This window comes from Tachypleus tridentatus, chromosome 1 (genome assembly GCF_004210375.1).
Source record: "Tachypleus tridentatus isolate NWPU-2018 chromosome 1, ASM421037v1, whole genome shotgun sequence".
In the NCBI taxonomy this organism is placed as follows: Eukaryota; Metazoa; Arthropoda; class Merostomata; order Xiphosura; family Limulidae; genus Tachypleus; species Tachypleus tridentatus.
Window position 1 is genome coordinate 24,542,861 of NC_134825.1, and position 21,198 is coordinate 24,564,058.

The 21,198-nt window shown below is 33.8% G+C and overlaps 1 protein-coding gene across 1 annotated transcript in view; it reads right to left on the minus strand.

Annotated features, from left to right (window-relative positions):
• Positions 1-21,198, minus strand: part of LOC143244596 (voltage-gated delayed rectifier potassium channel KCNH8-like) — a 99,570-nt gene that overhangs the window by 35,357 nt on the left and 43,015 nt on the right. The window contains exons 4-7 of the mRNA XM_076489572.1: positions 20,829-20,968; positions 18,574-18,811; positions 15,171-15,331; positions 4,070-4,274 (exon numbers count right to left, since the gene is read on the minus strand). Of these exons, the coding sequence (XP_076345687.1) occupies positions 4,070-4,274; positions 15,171-15,331; positions 18,574-18,811; positions 20,829-20,968 (744 nt within the window). The remainder of the gene's footprint in view (positions 1-4,069; positions 4,275-15,170; positions 15,332-18,573; positions 18,812-20,828; positions 20,969-21,198) is intronic.

The window sequence follows — 21,198 nt, forward strand, 5'->3', positions numbered from 1 at the left end:
ATTAAATAGACATTGTTTCCATCTCCTGTTGGAGAACTACAACAACGACTTGCTTTCACACTTGAGTTCTTGGGCAAGCCGCGTTCATTTTTCGATGTCACGAAATCCAGGTGATCCTCAGAAGTATCGCTACACATTTCATCTTCGTTCTTCTCCAATGGAATACAGAAATCAAACTTTCCTTCTTCGTGTCTTTAATTTGTTCTTCGGCTGCTTCCAACCTCATTTTTTGTGTCATTTTGACCTCTAGGTCTAAACCGTTGCATTCACAAGTGCAACACATACGTACTGTACACGTACAAGCCATTTTCTTCTCTTCCTGTATTAACGTTGTTTACCAATACAGGATCAATACACTTACTCACTGAATGTTGATAGTATATCGATATCTGTTTTATGTCCAGCCGTGGATCCTGTTTTCGCAAAAGAAGCTGCAATAGCCTGCTTTTTGTCCAGTCAGGTTTGGTAAAAGTGTTAGCCAATAAACAAATGATCCGGAATTACTTGAAAAACTAGGTTGTGTAGAATCATAGTTCTTAGCTTGTGTAAACACTGCCAAACAACTGTAACAACAAGATCTGACGTAATGAGTGTGTTGTCTCAGAGTGTGTATAGTGGTATCTATTTACACTAAAGTATCGTTTGTTTCAGAGCAAGAGCACGTTCCGTTATGTACTGTGTCCATCGCGTGGAATCGAATTTCGGATTTTAGCGTTGCAACTCCGCTGGCCCACTGGGGACCACTAAACAAACAAATGCATAGAGTTAACGAAACAATATTGTTTATATTTTATCACTGTGTATTTTTATTGTTCAAGCTTCTACTTATGTTGTTTCTACAGTTGTTGTTTTTTTCGAAAATAATAATAAAAAAATATATTCAACAGTTTTCTATTAACCTGTTCAGTGCCGTAGACGAGATAACTCGTCCAAGCCGATCGATAACACAGTGCCACGGACGAGTTAATTCGTTCTCAATAATACCTAGCTTCAACACTAGATGTCAGCACCATACATGCATTTGACCTACTTACATACTGTTTCACTTTCGATCCAAAATGGCGTCACGAAAAAAGGTTACAAAATGAAGAAGCATTAGAGTTGTTATTTGAACTTGGTTCGGAGTTGCCGTAGCAGCTGAAATATTTGGCAGTCAATAGGTTAATATTAGCCTATACTTTAATTGTACTCTGACAAACTGGACAGTTAATATGCTAACCACTTAAAGAGCAAGACTAAATCATTATTTGAAACAGAACGACTAATTGCACATATCATATAAAAATCAAATATTGAAGAGCTATACACCGAAATAAAAAATAACGAGTTTAATAACTTGATATAAGAAATCGCTGGTTAATCTCTGACATTTCGGTTCTTTCTGGTGTGGCGAATTTACAAAAACGACCTAAAATATATTTTGTTAAATAGTTGGTAAAAATGACAATTTTTGAAACTAAGTATTAAATTTGCTAATATAAAGTACTCAAACGTATTACTACTTCAAAAATGGAGTATCAGTGTGTTTTCTTAGAGCACAGCCACAGAAAGATAACTGCTGACCCCACCGTAGGAATCGAACCGCTGATTGTAGTCTTGTAAAACCGTAGATTTACCGCTGTACTAGCGGGGTAGAGTAAAAAGAGAACATTTTAATCTATATTTATATGCATTCACAACTTGTTATTCAATAACGTAATATCTATGTTGTGACGGAAAGGAACATTTACGGTGGGTTTTCGTTAGTGTTTGAGGTACAAAACTATGATGATTTTCGTAATTATTATTACGTTGTCTTAATTTGTTGATTTAATTATATTTACAAAGAGAGGAAATTCGTACACTTAGGTGTTTTATCGTAATGTACATTTACTAATAGGTTGTGCCAACGATTTTCTGACGTCCATATTCAAGAAAAAAACTTTTAAAAATAGAACAATATAAAGATTACAGTTCTCTCTGTATATATAAATATATATAATTAAGCTATTACGTAATATTAAAATGACTACAAGTGAGAAGTATTTGTCTAAACAAACAAATCGGTTGAACAGGAACGACTACTTAAGGACGTTTGTTTTCCACCACTTTAATTAGACAAGGATTTAATGTTGAAATTGCTTTTCTGTTTGTTGAAATTCAGCACAAAGCTACACAGTGAGCTATCTGTGCTCTGCCCACCACAGGAATCATAACCCTGTTTCTAGCGTTGTAAGTCCGTAGACATACCGTTGTGCCACTGACGGACTGTTTTATGACTTATGAAAGAGTTTAACATTGAGTGTCATATCATACGATCCAGTAGTGGTTTTCAAGTCACACCATATGATCCAGTGGTACTTACAGGTTATGTTATACGATCCAGTGGTACTTACAGGTTATGTTATACGATCCAGTGGTACTTACAGGTTATATTATACGATCCAGTGGTACTTACAGGTTATATTATACGATCCAGTGGTACTTACAGGTTATGTTATACGATCCAGTGGTACTTACAGGTTATATTATACGATCCAGTGGTACTTACAGGTTATATTATACGATCCAGTGGTACTAACAGGTTATGTTATACGATCCAGTGGTACTATTATGTTATACGATCCAGTGGTACTTACAGGTTATGTTATACGATCCAGTGGTACTAACAGGTTATGTTATACGATCCAGTGGTACTTACAGGTTATGTTATACGATCCAGTGGTATTCTCAGAGCTACGGTTTTCTTGTCAGTAATTCCTTATTTTAGCTTAACATAAAAACTTATCAATTTTAAAATAAAATATTTACAAAATGATACGTTTCTTTACGACCGATTTCAAGAAGACTGATTTAAAAACAAATTTCTTTCAAAGGTTCTGCTGTTTAATATCTAAGGTGCCTAATAACAATTTCTCCTTTATTTGTTGAACAAATCATAAACATTTAATTTTCTGGGATGGAACAACTTTTCTTTTATTCAGGTCGACGTCTTTTTGGCTTTTGTTTTATTAATTCTGTATATTTATATTCAACTCGTTCTCTCACACATAGCAGCGTGCGAATGCAAGCAGACGAGATCATGGATTTCTTTGTTCCTGACATGTCTTAACGTCTTACAATCTTCTAGATCAATATTTGCTCCAGTATTCTTCAAGTAAACTAGAGTGTTAAATTAACAGTCCGACGTTATAGCCATAAACGGTGATAAGTTCACAGAATTCGGAGCAAATGTAACGTTTTATTTTCTGTCATTAATTCGAAGATGTGTGACCATCAGGGAGTTCCACCAGGGTTACCATCTTTAGCAGTTTTATAGTATCCATAACTTTTCTCAACCTGCTCAGAACAAGATGAAGAATAAATCATTTTGCTATTCATTAAAAACTCTCGGTGTGTTTTATAACCATAAGATAGCGGAGAATATACAAACCGATGTGTTTCGTTAATAAACAAGTGTTCTCTGTATCTCTTGCACAAACAATTTACTTGACACTGTCCTGACAAACAGATAAATTGATTTTATATCTTAATATTATTCCCAGAACAAAAGCCAGCAGAATTCTAAAGAAAATAGGAAGAAGATAATAACAAAATATCTATATATTTATTACCACAGGATGTTGGCTTTTTAATTTTCAATGTGCACCAGAACTAACTTAATTATTAATCACTGTACTTCAGTATCTATGAATTGAAATGCTGAGCGCTGGAAGCCATTGTCGAGTGGATAATAATTTGAACATCGATTTTCAAAAGTGGTATGGTTTAAAAAAAAAAAAGGATAAAAATTACCTCGATCGGGAATTGCAAAGTAGCATGTTTGTTATAATCGATAAAGACTGTACGGTTATTTGTAGAAATGGTAAACATGTGCCAACTTTTACCTTTTACGTACGGAGACTTTTAAGACATAAGTAAGAACGCTTTCTACATTATGCACTTCTCAACTTGAATGAATGCTACAAAAGACACTAAATATAGATGGTTGAGTGCGTCATATTCAAACTATCTTGAATATGCTAATTTAAGGTAAATATTGAATCAGAGGCCTCACTAAACTCATTAACAAATTTTTTTTTTATCTCACCTACATCCCATTGGACAGGATTGGCATCTATCTCTTCCAATGCAATGACGTACCAGACGCAGGCCATCCAATGAGCGACAAGAGAGAACATTAACATCAACAAAGTTAAAATTATGGCACTGTACTGAGAATATCTGTCCATTTTCTGAAGAAGTCGAGCCAGGCGAAGTAGGCGGGTCAGCTTGAGCAAGTGCATCAAAGTGTTCTAGGAGAGTTGTGAAAATAGTGTTAGATAATATATCAAAACAGATAAGTTTCTCTATGAACTGCAAAAAAATTTAGAAACAGTGTCTTTCATTGTTTACAATGGTATGTGTGCATAATACGCAGTTCAAATTGTTAAGGCCCGGCATGGCCAAGAGTGTTAAGGCGTGCGACTCGTAATCTGAGGGTCGCGGGTTCGCATCCCCGTCGCGTCAAACATGCTCGCCCTTTCAGCCGTAGGAGCGTTATAATTTGACGGTCAATCCCACTATTCGTTGGTAAAAGAGTAGCCAAAGAGTTAGCGGTGGGTGGTGATGACTAGCTGCCTTCCCTCTAGTCTTACACTGCTAAATTATGGACGGCTAACGCAGATAGCCCTCGAGTAGCTTTGTGCGAAATTAAAATAGAAACAAACAAACAATCAAATTGTTAACAAAAAGAAAGAAAGCATAAACAGAGCGATATAACAGTTGAACATGATTCGCAGATCTCAGTTACATAATGTAGTAGGTTGGGTTGCCACAAAAGGGATAAAAGGTATTTAATATAACAGTGAAACATTCAAAGTTATATTGTTATCCTATGTGTGGTTTTATTGTATGTTGTTATATCCGGGTGTGTGTCTTGCTATACTAAAGCCACATTAGGCTGTGTTCGCCGAGGGGAATCAAATCCATGATTTTAGTGTTGTAAATCCGCAGAATTAGAGCTCTATCGGCGGAGGATGTTGTTGTTGTATTCATCTGGGTTGCTTTGTACATACCATTTATAAGATATGATGTTAGGAACTCTTATTTTGTTTGGATTAAGAAATTATATCCCTTAAAGCAACTACTTAGAGATATTCTTAAATTGTTACGTTTTTGCAGCAAAACCCTTGAAAGTTGTTCTGAAGGTAAACAAGATAAGAAGAGTTCTTAATTAGTTTACTACAAAAAGTATATCACGAAACATTTGTCTGACGTATCTGATTTTGTTTCACTCGAAGTTTACGGTATAGCTTCATGTTTCAGTTGCAACTGTTTCTTACAAACAGAATGTTAATTATAGTCTTTATCTGAAACAGGTGCAACATGACAATACTGGAAACGGTTACATAAATGCCCCTAGTGGTGCCACGTGAGAATGTTGAAAACGGCTACAAAAATGCCACTAATTAAATGTATGTGATTTTCTAATCTGTCGATAAGTGAGTCTTGGAAAACACAGGCTTTGTCTGTAATTGAAGTGTAATTTATATACACTACAATTCAATGTAATTATTATGTAATTTCTATATAATGCGATCCTTTTCGTTTGTCTGCTTGTTTCGAAATTAGCACAAAACTCCCCAAACACATATCTGTACTCTGCCCACCACGAATATTGAAACCCGATTTCTCGTGTTGTCAGTTCCACACACGTACCACTGTGCCACAAGGGAGCCGCTATGTTGTAATATACTTACTGTGTAACTTCTATATACATTGTAATGAAATTATTATTTATTTTCTAAATACTATCTTGTAATTCAATTACTATATCATTTCCACACAATACGTAATTAGAAAGTTTCAATTTAGTCGAGTGGTACACGAACTAAAACTTGCTGCTCTAAATATTACATTATAACCACAATACAATTACAGTATATTTAAACAGATTTATTGAAATTTGTTTTACTTATTCCAAAATAAACAGCAAGAAAACAAATACTTCAATGAAAAACATGATTTGTAAAACTAATTCTATCATAAAAGTTCAGTAAAAATTTATGGGACAAAGACTTTTTTTCATTACATTATTGCTTTCATAAACGATGAACAAGTTTCCACTGTGTGATAAGAAATCCATTTAATGGAATGTCTTGCACCAATGTTTAGTTTAACTTTTGAATAACAACCTTTCTTGAAACTCAGACAGTAAGTACTCGAACTAGAACAGTTATAATTTTATCTTACATCGAACATGGATTTTCCATCAACACGTTTCACTCTAGTTTTACAACATTTTTTAGGATCTTTTTCACTGTTACTTATGCATTAAGAAGGAAAGTTGGAATAAGTTCTGTACCTGGTGTATAGACAAGATAGAGTTCCTTTCATTGGTTTTAAAAGCATTATCATGTGTTTGATGTTTGGAAAATAATATATATATTTAGAATATCTGTTCCTAGAAAGGAATATGTTTGATCTGATAGTTTTGCTTTCTAAGAAGTTCTGGAAAAAAAGAGGAAACATTTTTGTAGTTTATTATACATCTATATTATTGCTTCGAAAAAATAAAATACTTATTTATACAGACTGAAGGTATTATAACTAGAAATACATTAAAAGTTTTCCGTTTCCATCGACAACACCAAAGTTTGGTCATTGGTTGTTTACTACAAATAAGGTGAGTTATTTTAAGGTTGGTATTTATCAGATACCGTAATCTCGTGTTTTCACGACGTTTATGACATGATTCGTGACGTCGAAAATAGAGGTAAACATGAAACGACTGATATAGCTATTAAACAATCTTTGTCTAGAAATGACCTGTTTATGTCATTATCACGTTAGGAATAATCCCATGATGACGTAACAAGTCGAAACGTTATTAAATAAAAGTTTTCAGTGTCCAACACCAGCTGTCTCTGTTAAAGCCAAACTTGCGAAATTTGGTACGAATAACATTAATGGGCCATTTATTAATCGCAAAATTTAATGTAATAACAAAATTTTTGATCAAAGTAATTTACAAGTGCTCTATCCAATCATAACGAATTATTGTAGCTTTCATGACCAAGCGTGTTAAAGCGTTCGACTCGTAATCTGAGGGTCGCGTGTTCGCATCCCCGTCGCGTCAAACATGCTTGCCCTTTCAGCCGTAGGAGCGTTATAATTTGACGGTCAATCCCATTATTCGTTGGTAAAAGAGTAGCCAAAGAGTTAGCGGTGGGTGGTGATGACTAGCTGCCTTCCCTCTAGTCTTACAGTGCTAAATTAGGGACGGCTAGCGCAGATAGCCCTCGGGTAGCTTTGCGCGAAATTCAAAACAAACAAACTATCTGATGAGTCCACCGAGGGGAATCGAACGCCTGATTTGAGCGTTGTAAATTTGAAAACTTACCGCTGTATCAGCGGGGGACAGTTGTTACAGTATGGCATAAGATAAGACATTAAAAATAAATTGAAAAGTTTATCAAGATGTGTTTTTGTTGTTGTTGTTTCATCGAATAAATTACATTTAAGGAATTTATAAAAGAAAATAAAAACGAACCAATGTTACAAAACTTGTTGAATTTATGGAAAGCTGTGGAACTGTGTTCACCAAGGGGATACAGCCTCACTTCTTACTATTTGTGGTTTACAAGCTTACTGCTGAGCCAACTAGAGAAACGTCTTGCATTCAGTGTATTACACTTCTTGTGCTTGGAGTTCTACTTTACAATATTATGACTATCGGATGATAATAATGATCCAGTTTGGGTTTCTATATAAAAATACTAGGATCAACTGATAGAAATTCTCTAGTCTTTAGTTTGGGGCTGCACTCAACAATGTTATTATTAATAGATCCCAACACTCCAGTTTCGTTTGGGGTTCAATTGCACAATATTATAACCAATGGATAATAATAATGATCCAACTTGGGTTTGTATGTCACAATACAATGATTAACGGATCAAAATTCTCTAGTTTATAGTTTGAGGCTGTAATCAACAATATTATTATGAACGGATCACACAACTCCAGTTTGGGATTCTATTCCACAATATTATGATTAATAAGCAACAATGATCCAGCTCGGGTTTCTCCTTCATAATATTATGATAAACACATCGAAATTCTCTGGTATTTAGTTTGGGACTGTACTAAACGATATTATTATCAACGGATCACGCACCTTCAGTTTGGATTCTATTCCACAATATTGTGATTAATAAGCAACAATGATCCAGCTCGGGTTTCTCCTTCATAATATTATGATAAACACATCGAAATTCTCTGGTATTTAGTTTGGGACTGTACTAAACGATATTATTATCAACGGATCACGCACCTTCAGTTTGGATTCTATTCCAAAATACTATAATTACAGATCACGCTTCTCCAGATAGTAGTTTCACACATAATATTATGACCACTGAATCACATTTTTCCTTCTTAGAGTTCTACTACATAACATCATGACGTATGTGATATAATTATCTGGAGTGCTGATATTATCAACATATCAAAATTATCTGGTACAACTCAAAGGGGAAGAACTCCAAGAATGTTTGATACCATTATAATCAAATTACATTGTAGAAATTAACTCACAAACAAGAATTTATATGTTTACAACTTGCTGACCTATTATCGCGTGCAATAATAGTTCATCAGTGTTGTGTTGTTGCAATAAGCACGTGTCTATAGATAATCTGGTTTTGTACTTGTTATACTTTTTTTGCATGAACTTTAATTGGATGAAATAAACTGACTTGAAAAACCTTTTTTTTGACAATGTATTTTAGCTGTTTGTTTCTTCTGAATTTCGTGCAAAGCTACACGAGGGTTATCTGCTCTAGCCGTCCCTAATTTAGCAGTTTAAGAGTAGAAGGAAGGCAACTAGTCATTATCACCCACCGCCAACTCTTCAGCTACTCTTTTATCAACAAACAGAAAGATTTACCGTCACAGTATAACGTCCCATGGCTGAAAGGGTTAGCATATTTTGTGTGACGTGAATTCTAACCTCAGGTTACGAGTCGAGCGCCCTAACTATTTAACGATACCGGGTCACAGACAATATTTCTTAAAATAATGAAAACCCTTACGAACAAGTTCTGCCCCAGATACTTGTTTAAGAGTTTATTCGTAAAATTTTCATGATAATTGCAAATCTATACTGAATAATATTAACAAGTACAATATAAATTAGAACCGCAACACTCTGGATTATGAAATGCTAAACTTCTTAGATGCATCTTGCTAAGTAATTTTATATAAAAAAATCTGTATTTCACTTTATAAAAATCATTAAAATTTATTTTCATTATTACACTGTGTAACATTTTTTTTTACTTTTTCTTGTTCCTGGGCAGAAAGTGTTATTTCCCAATTTCTTTTGCCCAAAGTAAATAAAAAAAACAAACTTTGCTTTTGTGACCTGGGATCGTATGACGAAAACATCATGGGAGATTATATTTAGGGGCTGATAGGTGAAAGTGATTTACATTAAAGTAGCAAATCTTGAAAAACTACTCACTTCTAAACATTTTTGTAACTTTAGTATAAATACAAATAAATCTTGATTCATATGTTGTTTTATTCAGACCTTGTGTAAATGAAAATGTGCAAATTTGCCCGTTTTTACATAGAAAATAGGTTAATTTCTAAATTTCATTATCCAGGTCACAAAAGCAAAGTTTGAAGGGTACAATGGCCATTTTGTGTACTTTTACAACACAAGTAATTAAGAAATAACACATACTATCCAGGAACAAAATTTGTGTTACATAGTGTAACTGTGACACGTATTCTTCAAGTGTTATATTGGTGTTATGTTTGTGTTATATTTTAATCATTTCCAACAACAAAAGTAGAAAGTCACCCAAGAGTGACTTATGTTTATTTCTAGTTATGAGAACAGAAGTCAATGTGGACACTTTATTAGTTTGAGAAATTATTTTGAGTAAATAAAATAAATGATCGAAAAAGTCACCAATGACATCAATCAGCTCACATTTAGTGTGAGATAAAACGCTACTTGTACATTTTACAATAAGGCCTTACAATGAGAACCAGTTACACACAGGTTTGTCGGTGACTCAATACGACAATACAGGTATGATAAAGGAGTCTCATACATGAAACTAAATCCCAAACAAAATTCTTTGTCGCTGTTGAACAACTGAGATTTAGTAATATTAACGTCATCTATAGTGATCTTTGTAATCCTTAAATCTAATGTTTGTAACTTCAACTCGATGTTTATTAATCACGTGATAACTATTGTGCATTAAACACGACGTAAAACAACGGCTGTTATAGCGTGTACGCTTTACACAAACAAGCCAGTGAAAAACGATATACTTGTAAATAAACATTCGTGTTAGACCTATTACGTTTTAAAATAAAATATTTTAAGTTTACTCCATTAAGGATTCTTTTAAGAACTAGAGGAGTGTATAAGAATAGCATTTCAACATTATTATATTTGTCATATTAATTACCATCGACATGTTTCGCTCAGTTCAGAGCTCTTCAGGCTGGTTGAAATGCAACAAACACAGTTTGACGTCTATATTGGAGAATGTTTGTTTTGGTTTTTGAATTTCGCACAAAGCTACACGAGGGCTATCTGTGCTAGCCGTCTCTATTTTAGCAGTGTAAGACTAGAGGGAAGACAGCTAGTCATCACCACCTACCGTCAACTCTTGGGCTACTCTTTTACCAACGAATAGTGGGATTGACCGTACCATTATAACGCCTCCACGGCTGAAAGGGCGGCCATGTTTGGTGCGACCGGGATGCGAACGTGCGACCCTCAGATTACGAGTCGCACACCTTAACACGCTTGGCCATCTATATTGGAGAAACAAGTAGAAAAATGGAAACCAGATTCAAAGAACACAAAAAGTCACCTTCACACGTTTTTAAACACTGCACATCAAACAAACACAACATAACCATAGAAAACACCCAAATACTAAATAATGAAACAAACATAAACAAACGCAAAATTATAGACGCCTTACTTATACAACTCAAGACCAAAATAAACCAAAACAAAGGAACACATTTATACCTATATTAATAAATATAATCAAACATCTTAGCACGCCCTCTACATTCCGACACTCAGTTACACAACCCCTTTCAAACATGTGGTCAGCTACCGGTCAGTTACCTCTTTCTCACTTTGTGAATCTGACGATGACCGAAGAAGTCGAAACGTTGTTCGCTCCTCTACATAGAATTTCCTTAACCCACACCAGTCGTTTTTACATATATAGGAGTTTATATAGCTACTTCTATTAGTAAAGTGTCCGAGAGAGACGCAGTGCTTATAAAGGTGTTAAATGTAACTAAAGAAAAAGTAATACTTCCTAAACATATAGTAGTAGGTAAGGGTTCTAGTAGAGAAGCATTAGCTGCAGTTGGACAGCAATATTAGGAAACAGGCACAACAAAGTGAGATATAGTTGGACTCTGTCTCAGGAAATGTGAAGGAAGAACATAAACAAGATTTGATAACGTTATATTAATAAATATAATCAAATATCTAAACACGCCCTCTACATTCTACACTCAATTACACAACCGTCTTCAAACATGTGGTCAGCTATCGGTCAGTAACCCTTTCTTTCTTTGTGAATGAACCTGACGATGACCGAAAAAGGTCGAACCGTTGTTCGCTCCTCTATATAGTGCTTTCTGTACCCATACCAACAGTTTTTACATATATATTTTTCTCTACAAGTGGGTTTTCTTGTCATCACGAAACACAGTTATGGTCGAACACCATTTGTATAAGCCATTTGATACAACAACAATTGTAATGGTGTGTACGCGTTTTATCATACAAGCAAGTGAAGAATAATTACAATTATGCTTGTCTAAGATACTAGTATTAAGATTGTTACAGTATTATAATTCTTGAAAGTCCCTAACGTATTAAGAACGTAGTGTTTACAAACGTAATAGGCCTAATGTTAATGCTCAACATCAGAAGACAAGCAGATCATAGGCTATCTCTATATGTTAACGGTGACGAATTTTCCCAATATTCATCGACCCCGGTTACTTTTCGTTCTCACAAACCCTTAAACTTGAATACAATATTTCAATAAATATAATACAGAACTCTCAACATAAATAGAGACATCAAATGTTTCTTTGAGATTTTCGTTTGTCTCGTTAATTTACCCTTCGTACGAGATTAAACCTCTTAGAATTGGGTACGCTTACTTTTTGAAATTGATTAATCGAATTGGCCCGGCATGGCCAAGCGTGTTAAGGCATGCAACTCGTAATCTGAGGGTCGCGGGTTCGCATCCCCGTCGCGCTAAACATGCTCGTCCTTTCAGCCGTGGGGGCGTTACAATGTTACGGACAATCCCACTATTCGTTGGTAAAAGAGTAGTCCAAGAGTTGGCGGTGGGTGGTGATGACTAGCTGCCTTCCCTCTAGTCTTACACTGCTAAATTAGGGACGGCTAGCACAGATAGCTCTCGAGTAGCTTTGTGCGAAATTCAAAACAAACAAACAATTAATCGAATTAATTAATAGCAGTGTTATATAATAAAAAACATCTTAAGGTGTGAAAAAAGGTGCGACCAAAAATATTGAGTATTTGACTTAAAGGAATGAAATCCAATCTGAGAGCCAAACTGGTAACATTTATAATAATTAGCTAGGCCACGTTTTTATTCAACCTGAGGCTTGATGCTGGGTAAACAAAATATCAGTGAACCAAATTTGAAATAAACCAACAAAACTTGAGTATGTTTTTGTGTCATATAAATTTTCCGCATTTTTGGTGAGAAGAGAAAAAATAGGAAAAAAACCGAGTAACAGTTGGGAGTGTTATATATCTGGTGTTTCTTGATGAATTGCCTTAAAACGTTGAATGTGAAATAGGAGTCCAATGGAGCACGTCCACTGAAAATGTTTGATAGTTTGGAGTACCATAGTCCGAGCAACAAAAAGTGGAGAATCGTTAAACTATCACTCATGTCACCAACACACAAGTTAGTGTGTCGTGCAGTGAATGTGTGTGTGTGTGTGTGAAACAGAATACGTTACCCCAGCTCGTCAAATATATCAAAATCCTAGACCATGTTCTCAAATATTGATGATACTATAAACCACGTGCATTTCTATATATTAGCACTAAGATTAGAAATTACAATAAGATATACTCATTATAATTAATGAGGTATAATTCTTCTAACTTTCAGTGTATAGTGTTAGCAATATAAAGAATATATTTCCATATCAAGGAACATAACACACGTTAAAAACACAGTTTAAATTGATCAAAAGTGTATTACCACGAGACTGTATTTGTGTAGTGTAACACTGAGCCTCTATGTGCAATGAAACATATCTTGCACAGGTCAGTGATACACAATAATAAAAAATGCAATGTTAATATTTTATATGTTTAACAACAATAGCATTAAGCAGTAATGAATTGTTTCTAGTGCATGAAAGACAGTAGTTAATACGATTAGTTCTACATACAATCATATTATAGAGATTAATTATGTTGAAGAATCATTTGGTTATTTTGTACACATAGAAAATGCATAAATAAATAAGCTAAATTAATGATATTTCAAGAGTTCTAGAATACTTTCTTTAATTAGAAATGGTATTGATCTCATATTTCACCTTTTACTGTTAAAAACATAGGATTCAATTAATTCTCACTTATGGAGAACAGATTAGTGAAGGGCTTATTGAAACATCTTACTGATTTAATTTAAACCAATTCAAAAACTATTCAAGCAATAAATAAAGATTCTTATCGTATGAACAGTTTCAATAATTGTTTATTTTATGCCATCAGTCATTTTTGGCACAAGAATCTCCGAAAATTTTTACATTTTTACCATAAATCTTGCCAAGCAACTCTGCCTAAAACTACTGTTTACCTTTTTATCACATTCGTGACAACAGTCAATCACGTGCAGTGATTTCTGATGTCTTTGTTTGCTCTTGTTCTGAAGCGACTAACAAGACACTTGTTTTTACTTTTTCTCACTTCTCAGTTTAGTATCTTAAATATTCAAAGGGACGACGAAGAAAGCACTTGGAAAATTTATCTATCAAGTGGCTTCTCAACCAGTATTTTATGTTGGATTAATCAGTACCAATATGTTGTAGTTACTACCTCTGTTATTTTATACAAAGCGGAACATTCTATTGAGTAGGTAGTGGTTTGGCTTGGTTTGTTTTTAATTTCGCGCAAAGCTACACGAGGGCTACCTGCACTAACTGTCCCTAATTTAGCAGTGTAATACTAGAGGAAAGGCAACTAGTCACTACCACCAACCGCCAACTCTTGGGCTACTTATTTATCAACAAATAGTAGAATTGACCATCACATTATAACGCCTCGGATTACGAGTCGAGCGTCTTACTTACCTAGCTATGTCAGGCCGAGTAACGTCAATAAATATGGATTGTTTTTGTGAACAGGATTTGAAATTGGTGTTACAGAACCCGTTTGTTGAAACGTAGAAAACGTATCACTAAAAATAAAATCAGTATTTGATATAGTTTAAATAAAGCAAATCATGATACTTTGAAAATTTAACCAATAAAAATATATCTCAAAACTCGAAGATCTGATATTACATCTAAATTAAAACGAACGATGTTCGAGGTTCTGGTTTGGCTTTACGTCTTGTTAAATACATAAACTGTTTTAACGTTGGAGTTTGTAGAAGTAAAGTTTTATAAAAAGACATTCGAATTATTTCGTATATCAAGATTTGATAGCTGATGTAAGAATGCTATAAAAATACTTTATATTTCACTTCGTTGTCTTTCACTTCAGTCACCAGTATACATCGTTCAAAACTTTCCTTTTATATAATATATATTATGTGAAAGTTTATCATATTTAAATGTAACTTAGAAAAAGATAAACATTATTTTTCTGTATATATATATATATATATATATATATATATTATTAAAGGCAAATGAGATGATAATTTATCGGGTTCATTGTATTTGTTTTTTTCACCTAAAAAAAAGGATTTTTAGTTCGTTTTCCTCTGATCACAAGTTCATGTGTGAATATGTTTTTAATAGCAAACCTTTTGAACGAAACTAACTTAACTAAAGACCTTACTTTTCTATTTAAAAAAAAAAAAGGCTTCCGTGATTATTTTCCTTTAGGTGGATATTTCTTTACTTCATTAAGTACTTACCCTTCTGTAGAGATTTGCAGCATATAATAGGTCAAAAGGTAAAGCAGCCAAGAGGTCAACAATGAACCAGCTTCGAGTGTAATGTACAGCAATAGATTTCTGTTTTGCTACAACTTCTCCTGTCCTGCTGACAAACGTTGTACGAAAGTTGATGGCGATATCTGTTCAAACAAACAACAGAGAAATAAAACAAACAACCATCTTGACCTCCTTAACGTGTGGAGCTACACAGAAATCAGTTCACGCATACAACAGTCAGTAAAATAAATAGTAAGTAACCATAAACTACTACGCTAATAGAATTAACCAGAACGCTTACATTGGAAGATTTAAAATACACATAACGTGTTTCTCACCAAATGAATAAACCCGTAATAAATATTATCTTAGAAAGAGTTTCAGAAAATTAAATAATTAGAATAAAAGTGGCACGAAATAAACATAAGTGTCGTAATTGTTGCTTAAAAGCACTTTCAGTGTAAAAAGTGTTATTTACTCAGAAAAGCGTATTCATAACAACAGTAGTTCTTTTAAGATGCGATGATTTACGCACCCCGCTAGTACAGCGGTAAGTCTACGGATTTACAAAGCTAAAATCAAGGGTTCGATTCCCTTCGGTGGGCTCAGCAGATAGCGCGATGTTGCTTTGTTATAAGAAAACACGGTCACGCGATAATTTATAATATCCAAAATAAACATATAAAATCAACAGCATCTACAGTAGTTGTTCTTAAAAACGTCGATGCCCGGCATGGCCACGTGGATTAAGGCGTTCGACTCCTAATCTGAGAGTCGCGGGTTCGAATCCCCCTCGCACCAAACATGCTCGCCCTTTCAGCCGTGTGGTCGTTATAATGTTACTGTCAATCTCACTATTCGTTGTTAAAAAGTAGCCCCAGAGCTGGCGGTGGGTAGTGATGACTAGGTGCCTTTACTCTAGTCTTACACTGCTAAATTAGGGACGGCTAGCGCAGATAGTCCGTGAATAGCTGTGCGTGAAATTAGAAAACAAACAAACAAAAAATCGTCGACTTAAATACTATCCTCCAATAAACAAAACCTTCGATGTTTAACCTTGCGCAAAGTTAGCCTATTGACATAATCCCTTCTTTAAATAATGTAATTTTCTAAACGCAGTGTTCATTTGTGACACGTTATACGACGTTACACTGTCAATCTTATAAAACACGCAAAACTTTTAAAGAACGCTTAGTATATTTCAGTAACAATAAGATACAATAAATTTTGCTCTCTTGTGTTTGATATACATATATAATACATGTGTTGTAGTTGTTTTGGTTTTTTAATTAAGCACAAACCCACATAATGAGTTATATGTGCTCTGCTCATCGCGGGTATCGAATCCCGGTTTCAGCAGAGTAAGTCTGCAGACATGCTGCTGTGACACTAATGGGCTAGGAGGTGGTGTAAAAGCATTGTCAAGTGAGTTATTCAACTGTTTTACATCAGTCAGAAGGGGTGATAAGTGGAGAAGATTCAAGATGATTTTAATTACCATGAACTCCATATTTAGAACAAGAAAATACCTCGTAATATAGTGGAAAACATTTTTATTATTGAAATTCCTCTTTTATGAATTCAAAAATATTTTGTAGGCATAGCGATATAAAACGTAGACATAAAGTAGACTTGCATATTTATAGGGAATTTCAGGTATGAGATAAATCAATAACATTCTCTGTTTTTATGTAAAACCAGTTTTAAAAGTTTGTTTTTCCTATTTTTCTTAAATTCTTTACTCTTCCAATTTAAATCTTTGTAAAGTTATGCTCGTAAAACACGGTTTACAAACACCACATAAAGAAGGATTACTGTTGTTGTTTTAGCGAAAAGCTACACAGTTGTTATCTGCTGACTACCACTTCACCTAACTTCTTCCAGATAGAATAAAATGGGGTAAATAAAAAATGTTGAATCAGTTCGTATTTCTAAACAGCTTGACGAAGTTTTTTGCCAGAATAATAAAGGTATAAATACATAAAAAATACGAAGTATTCATACAGAAATTGTTTGTTTTTGAATTTCTCGCAAAGCTGCACGGGGCTATCTGCGCTAGCCGTCCTCAATTTAGTAACGTAAGTCTAGAGGAAGGCAGATTGTCTTCACCACCCACCGCCAACTCTTGGGCTACACTTTTACCAACGAATGGTGGGATTGATAGTAACATTATCACGTCCTAATGGCTGGAAGAGCGAGCATGTTTAGTACAACGGGGATTCGAACGCGCGAATTACGAATCGAGCGACTTAACCACCTGGCCATTCCGGGCCTATATAGAAATCATCACAAATCCTTACTGACAATTCGACAAAGGTTTAACATTTCTTTTATAGAAACCAAATACTCATATCAATAATCAAAGCGAAAGCGATGAGACAAAATGAAATATATTGTTCACTGTCATTGCTAATACGTTTGGTAAATTAGCAGCCATGAAAGTCCTAAATGAAAATTATTAGCGATTTGATATTTTATAATGCATGTAACCGATTCATGTTTTAATTTTTTAAACCTGAGATAATTTGTTTAATGTTCTATTTTATTTTAAACTTAAACTGTTACTATATTTAAAATATAGGCAAAAATTAATTTTATAGCAATATAGATTAGAGATATATCTTTAAAATTTACAACTTACTGACAAATAATTTGTTTAATAAATAACTGTTGGATTCACTATTTTCAATACATGAAGCCCCCTCTTCAGGTGGCACAAAGATAAATCTGTGGGTTTATGATGCTGAAATAAGATTTCGATATTTGAGATAGTCAGAGCACATGTGGCATTTATCTTGGATTTGTTCTTTACAATAAACATAAAAATATTACTTAAACTAGCGCAAACTCTTTGAAACCCGCTGTAACAGGATTTCCTTATATCCCCAAATTAATAAACTTATCAAATACCTCTGTTGTTTTTTGTAATCTTAAAATCACGTTTTATTTTCGTAAAGTTGTATTCAAACTTTGTTTTACAGTGTTCCAGATCTCTCACAACTAAGTTAAAACACAAGTTTATTGAACGATAAAACTGATTGCGTGTCGTTGACGATGAACTCCAATTAACACTTAGCCCGGCATGACCTGGTGGTTAAGACACTCGACTTGCAGTATAAGGGTCACGGATTTGAATCACTCTTAAGCTGTAAGAAACTATTGGATAGGTATACAGTACACTTCATGATGAAATCCTATCTAATAAATTTGAACAAAGCATGAAACTTTATAACTTGCATTTGAACAATACAGCATTTTGGAACCAGCGAATTATCGAAAACGTTTCTGATTTATAGAAGATATCAGGAAGAAGTAACATTAATGTATTTTTGTGTCTTATTCTAATCTGAGGACGTCAAATGGTTCTAAAGGGCCTTGTACCTACCTATGATGAAAAATGCTTCAACAATCACGTCGCATATGATTGTCTTGTTCCTAGATGGATTTTCATTGCTGTCTCGAAACGCAGCATTGTAGGGCACAACGATAGCAACATAGAAAGTAGCAACCAGGACTAGCCAATCCCAGCATGTCTTGAAAACGCCATAATGGGAAACAATAAATTTAGAACTTTTTATGGCTGCGGTTTTGTATTCTGGAAGGGAAGTCGAATGAAGGAGGTTCTAGAAATAAGATAGTTTAGATGATCAAAATTAATTATTCTGGAAGGGAAGTCGAATGAAGGAGGTTCTAGAAATAAGATAGTTTAGATGATCAAAATTACGTATTCTGGAAGGGAAGTCGAATAAAGGAGGTTCTAGAAATAAGATAATTTAGATGATCAAAATTACGTATTCTGGAAGGGAAGTCGAATGAAGGAGGTTCTAGAAATAAGATAGTTTAGATGATCAAAATTACGTATTCTGAAAGGTAAGTCGAATGAAGGAGGTTCTAGAAATAAGATAGTTTAGATGATCAAAATTAAGTATTCTGGAAGGGAAGTCGAATAAAGGAGGTTCTAGAAATAAGATAATTTAGATTATCAAAATTACGTATTCTGGAAGGGAAGTCGAATAAAGGAGGTTCTAGAAATAAGATAATTTAGATGATCAAAATTACGTATTCTGGAAGGGAAGTCGAATAAAGGAGGTTCTAGAAATAAGATAATTTAGATATCAAAATTGCGTATTCTGGAAGGGATCGAATAAAGGAGGTTCTAGAAATAAGATAATTTAGATTATCAAAATTACGTATTCTGGAAGGGAAGTCGAATAAAGGAGGTTCTAGAAATAAGATAGTTTAGATGATCAAAATTAATTATTCTGGAAGGAAAGTCGAATGAAGGAGGTTCTAGAAATAAGATAGTTTAGATGATAAAAATTAAGTATTCTGGAAGGGAAGTCGAATAAAGGAGGTTCTAGGAATAAAATAGTTTAGATGATCAAAATTAAGTATTCTGGAAGTCGAATGAAGGAGGTTCTAGAAATAAGCTATTAGATGATCAAAATTAATATGAATTACGTTTAAAAAGCAATCTAAACTTCTTAACGACCGTGTTTCAGGAACTTTCTAAAATACAAATATTCATAACTTTAAATGTTTATGTCAGCTTTTGATTATGTAATATTATGATAATGTGTAGTACAGCATACGACTCTGGGTTTGTAATATACGTGCTATATCACTAATGTTCATTTTTTTTAAATATGTTACATAAGATATCCTCTGTAATGTAATCCGTTCTGGGTGAAACTATGGCTTTCATATTTAGAAAAATAAACCCAAAATTTGTGAAGCTTCAAATACTTGCATTGTAAAAGTATGATTATAACCCTATTTTTAAAATTTAATACATCAAGTTTGGTGAAAAATAGAGGACTTTTTACCTAAATAAAATATGATGATACTTTTTATCATTTGGATAACAATTCTTATAACAGAATATTCCATTAGGAAGATGAATTTTAAGTTTTTCTTTTTCCGATGTAATTAAATTTCTAACTGTAGTGTAAATCTATGTGCTTTGAGGCACATAAAGACATTTTTAAATGTAACTTGGTTAATTTTCAATTTATCTTACTCGAAGAAAAAATATTTGTTAATTATATTCATATACAAGTAAAAGCCACTGGTAAACGCATATACTCATAACTGTTGTTCATATTACGATTTAAATATTTCAAATAATAAAATTAAAAGATCGACATTTTCGCGATATATTAAACAGAGCTTTAAATAGAAAAAGAAAACATCTAAGTCCACAGAAAGGCAGAACAAGGCACAAGGAAGAATAGTGTATATTTTGGTCAACATATATTTAAAAAAACTTATATATAGATACGTTGATAAACAGGGGATAAACGTTGGTCAAACGTTTAACAGATAACAGCTTCATAACTACGAAGTAGAAAACAGGTTTCATGTTTTTCTCAGAAATTATTTAAAGACGATAAAAGAAATATAAATGCAATTGTAAACAAATATCACAAGAATGTTTAGCGAACAAAAGAAATATTAACAATCAACTTTTTCTTTATTTTTTTCAACAAAACAATATCCCATTGTTATGCTATCCACCTGAAACTTTGAATATCTCTACAGACAGCAGATTGGTTTCATTACAGTTGCAGTATTATATTCAAATGAGCTTGTTGGCTTTTAAGTAAAGAGTGTTTTGACAGAATATTAACCAAATATTACGTTGTTCAACTTGAGCTTGGATTTCATCTTGTCTTGACGGTAATGGCCAGACAATTGGTAAAGCACAGCACGACTTCGACGACGTTGATAGTTGTTAGTAGGTAAGCATCCCTCAGAGTCAAAGTTACTGTTTGCATCTTCTATATAAGATACAGATATAAGACAAACTGTGCAAAGCAAAGGAGCAAAAATAAGTGAACAAAACCATCTAATGACGTAACTTACTCATTACTAACTTCCTCGTGAAGGAAACTTTGCTGATGTGCACGAGAGTTTAGCTATGCTACATAAGAAAGTATACGACCTAAACATGACTTTTATAGATGTCAAAGGTAAGTAATTCCTATGTTGTAGTTTCTGAAATTTTCAA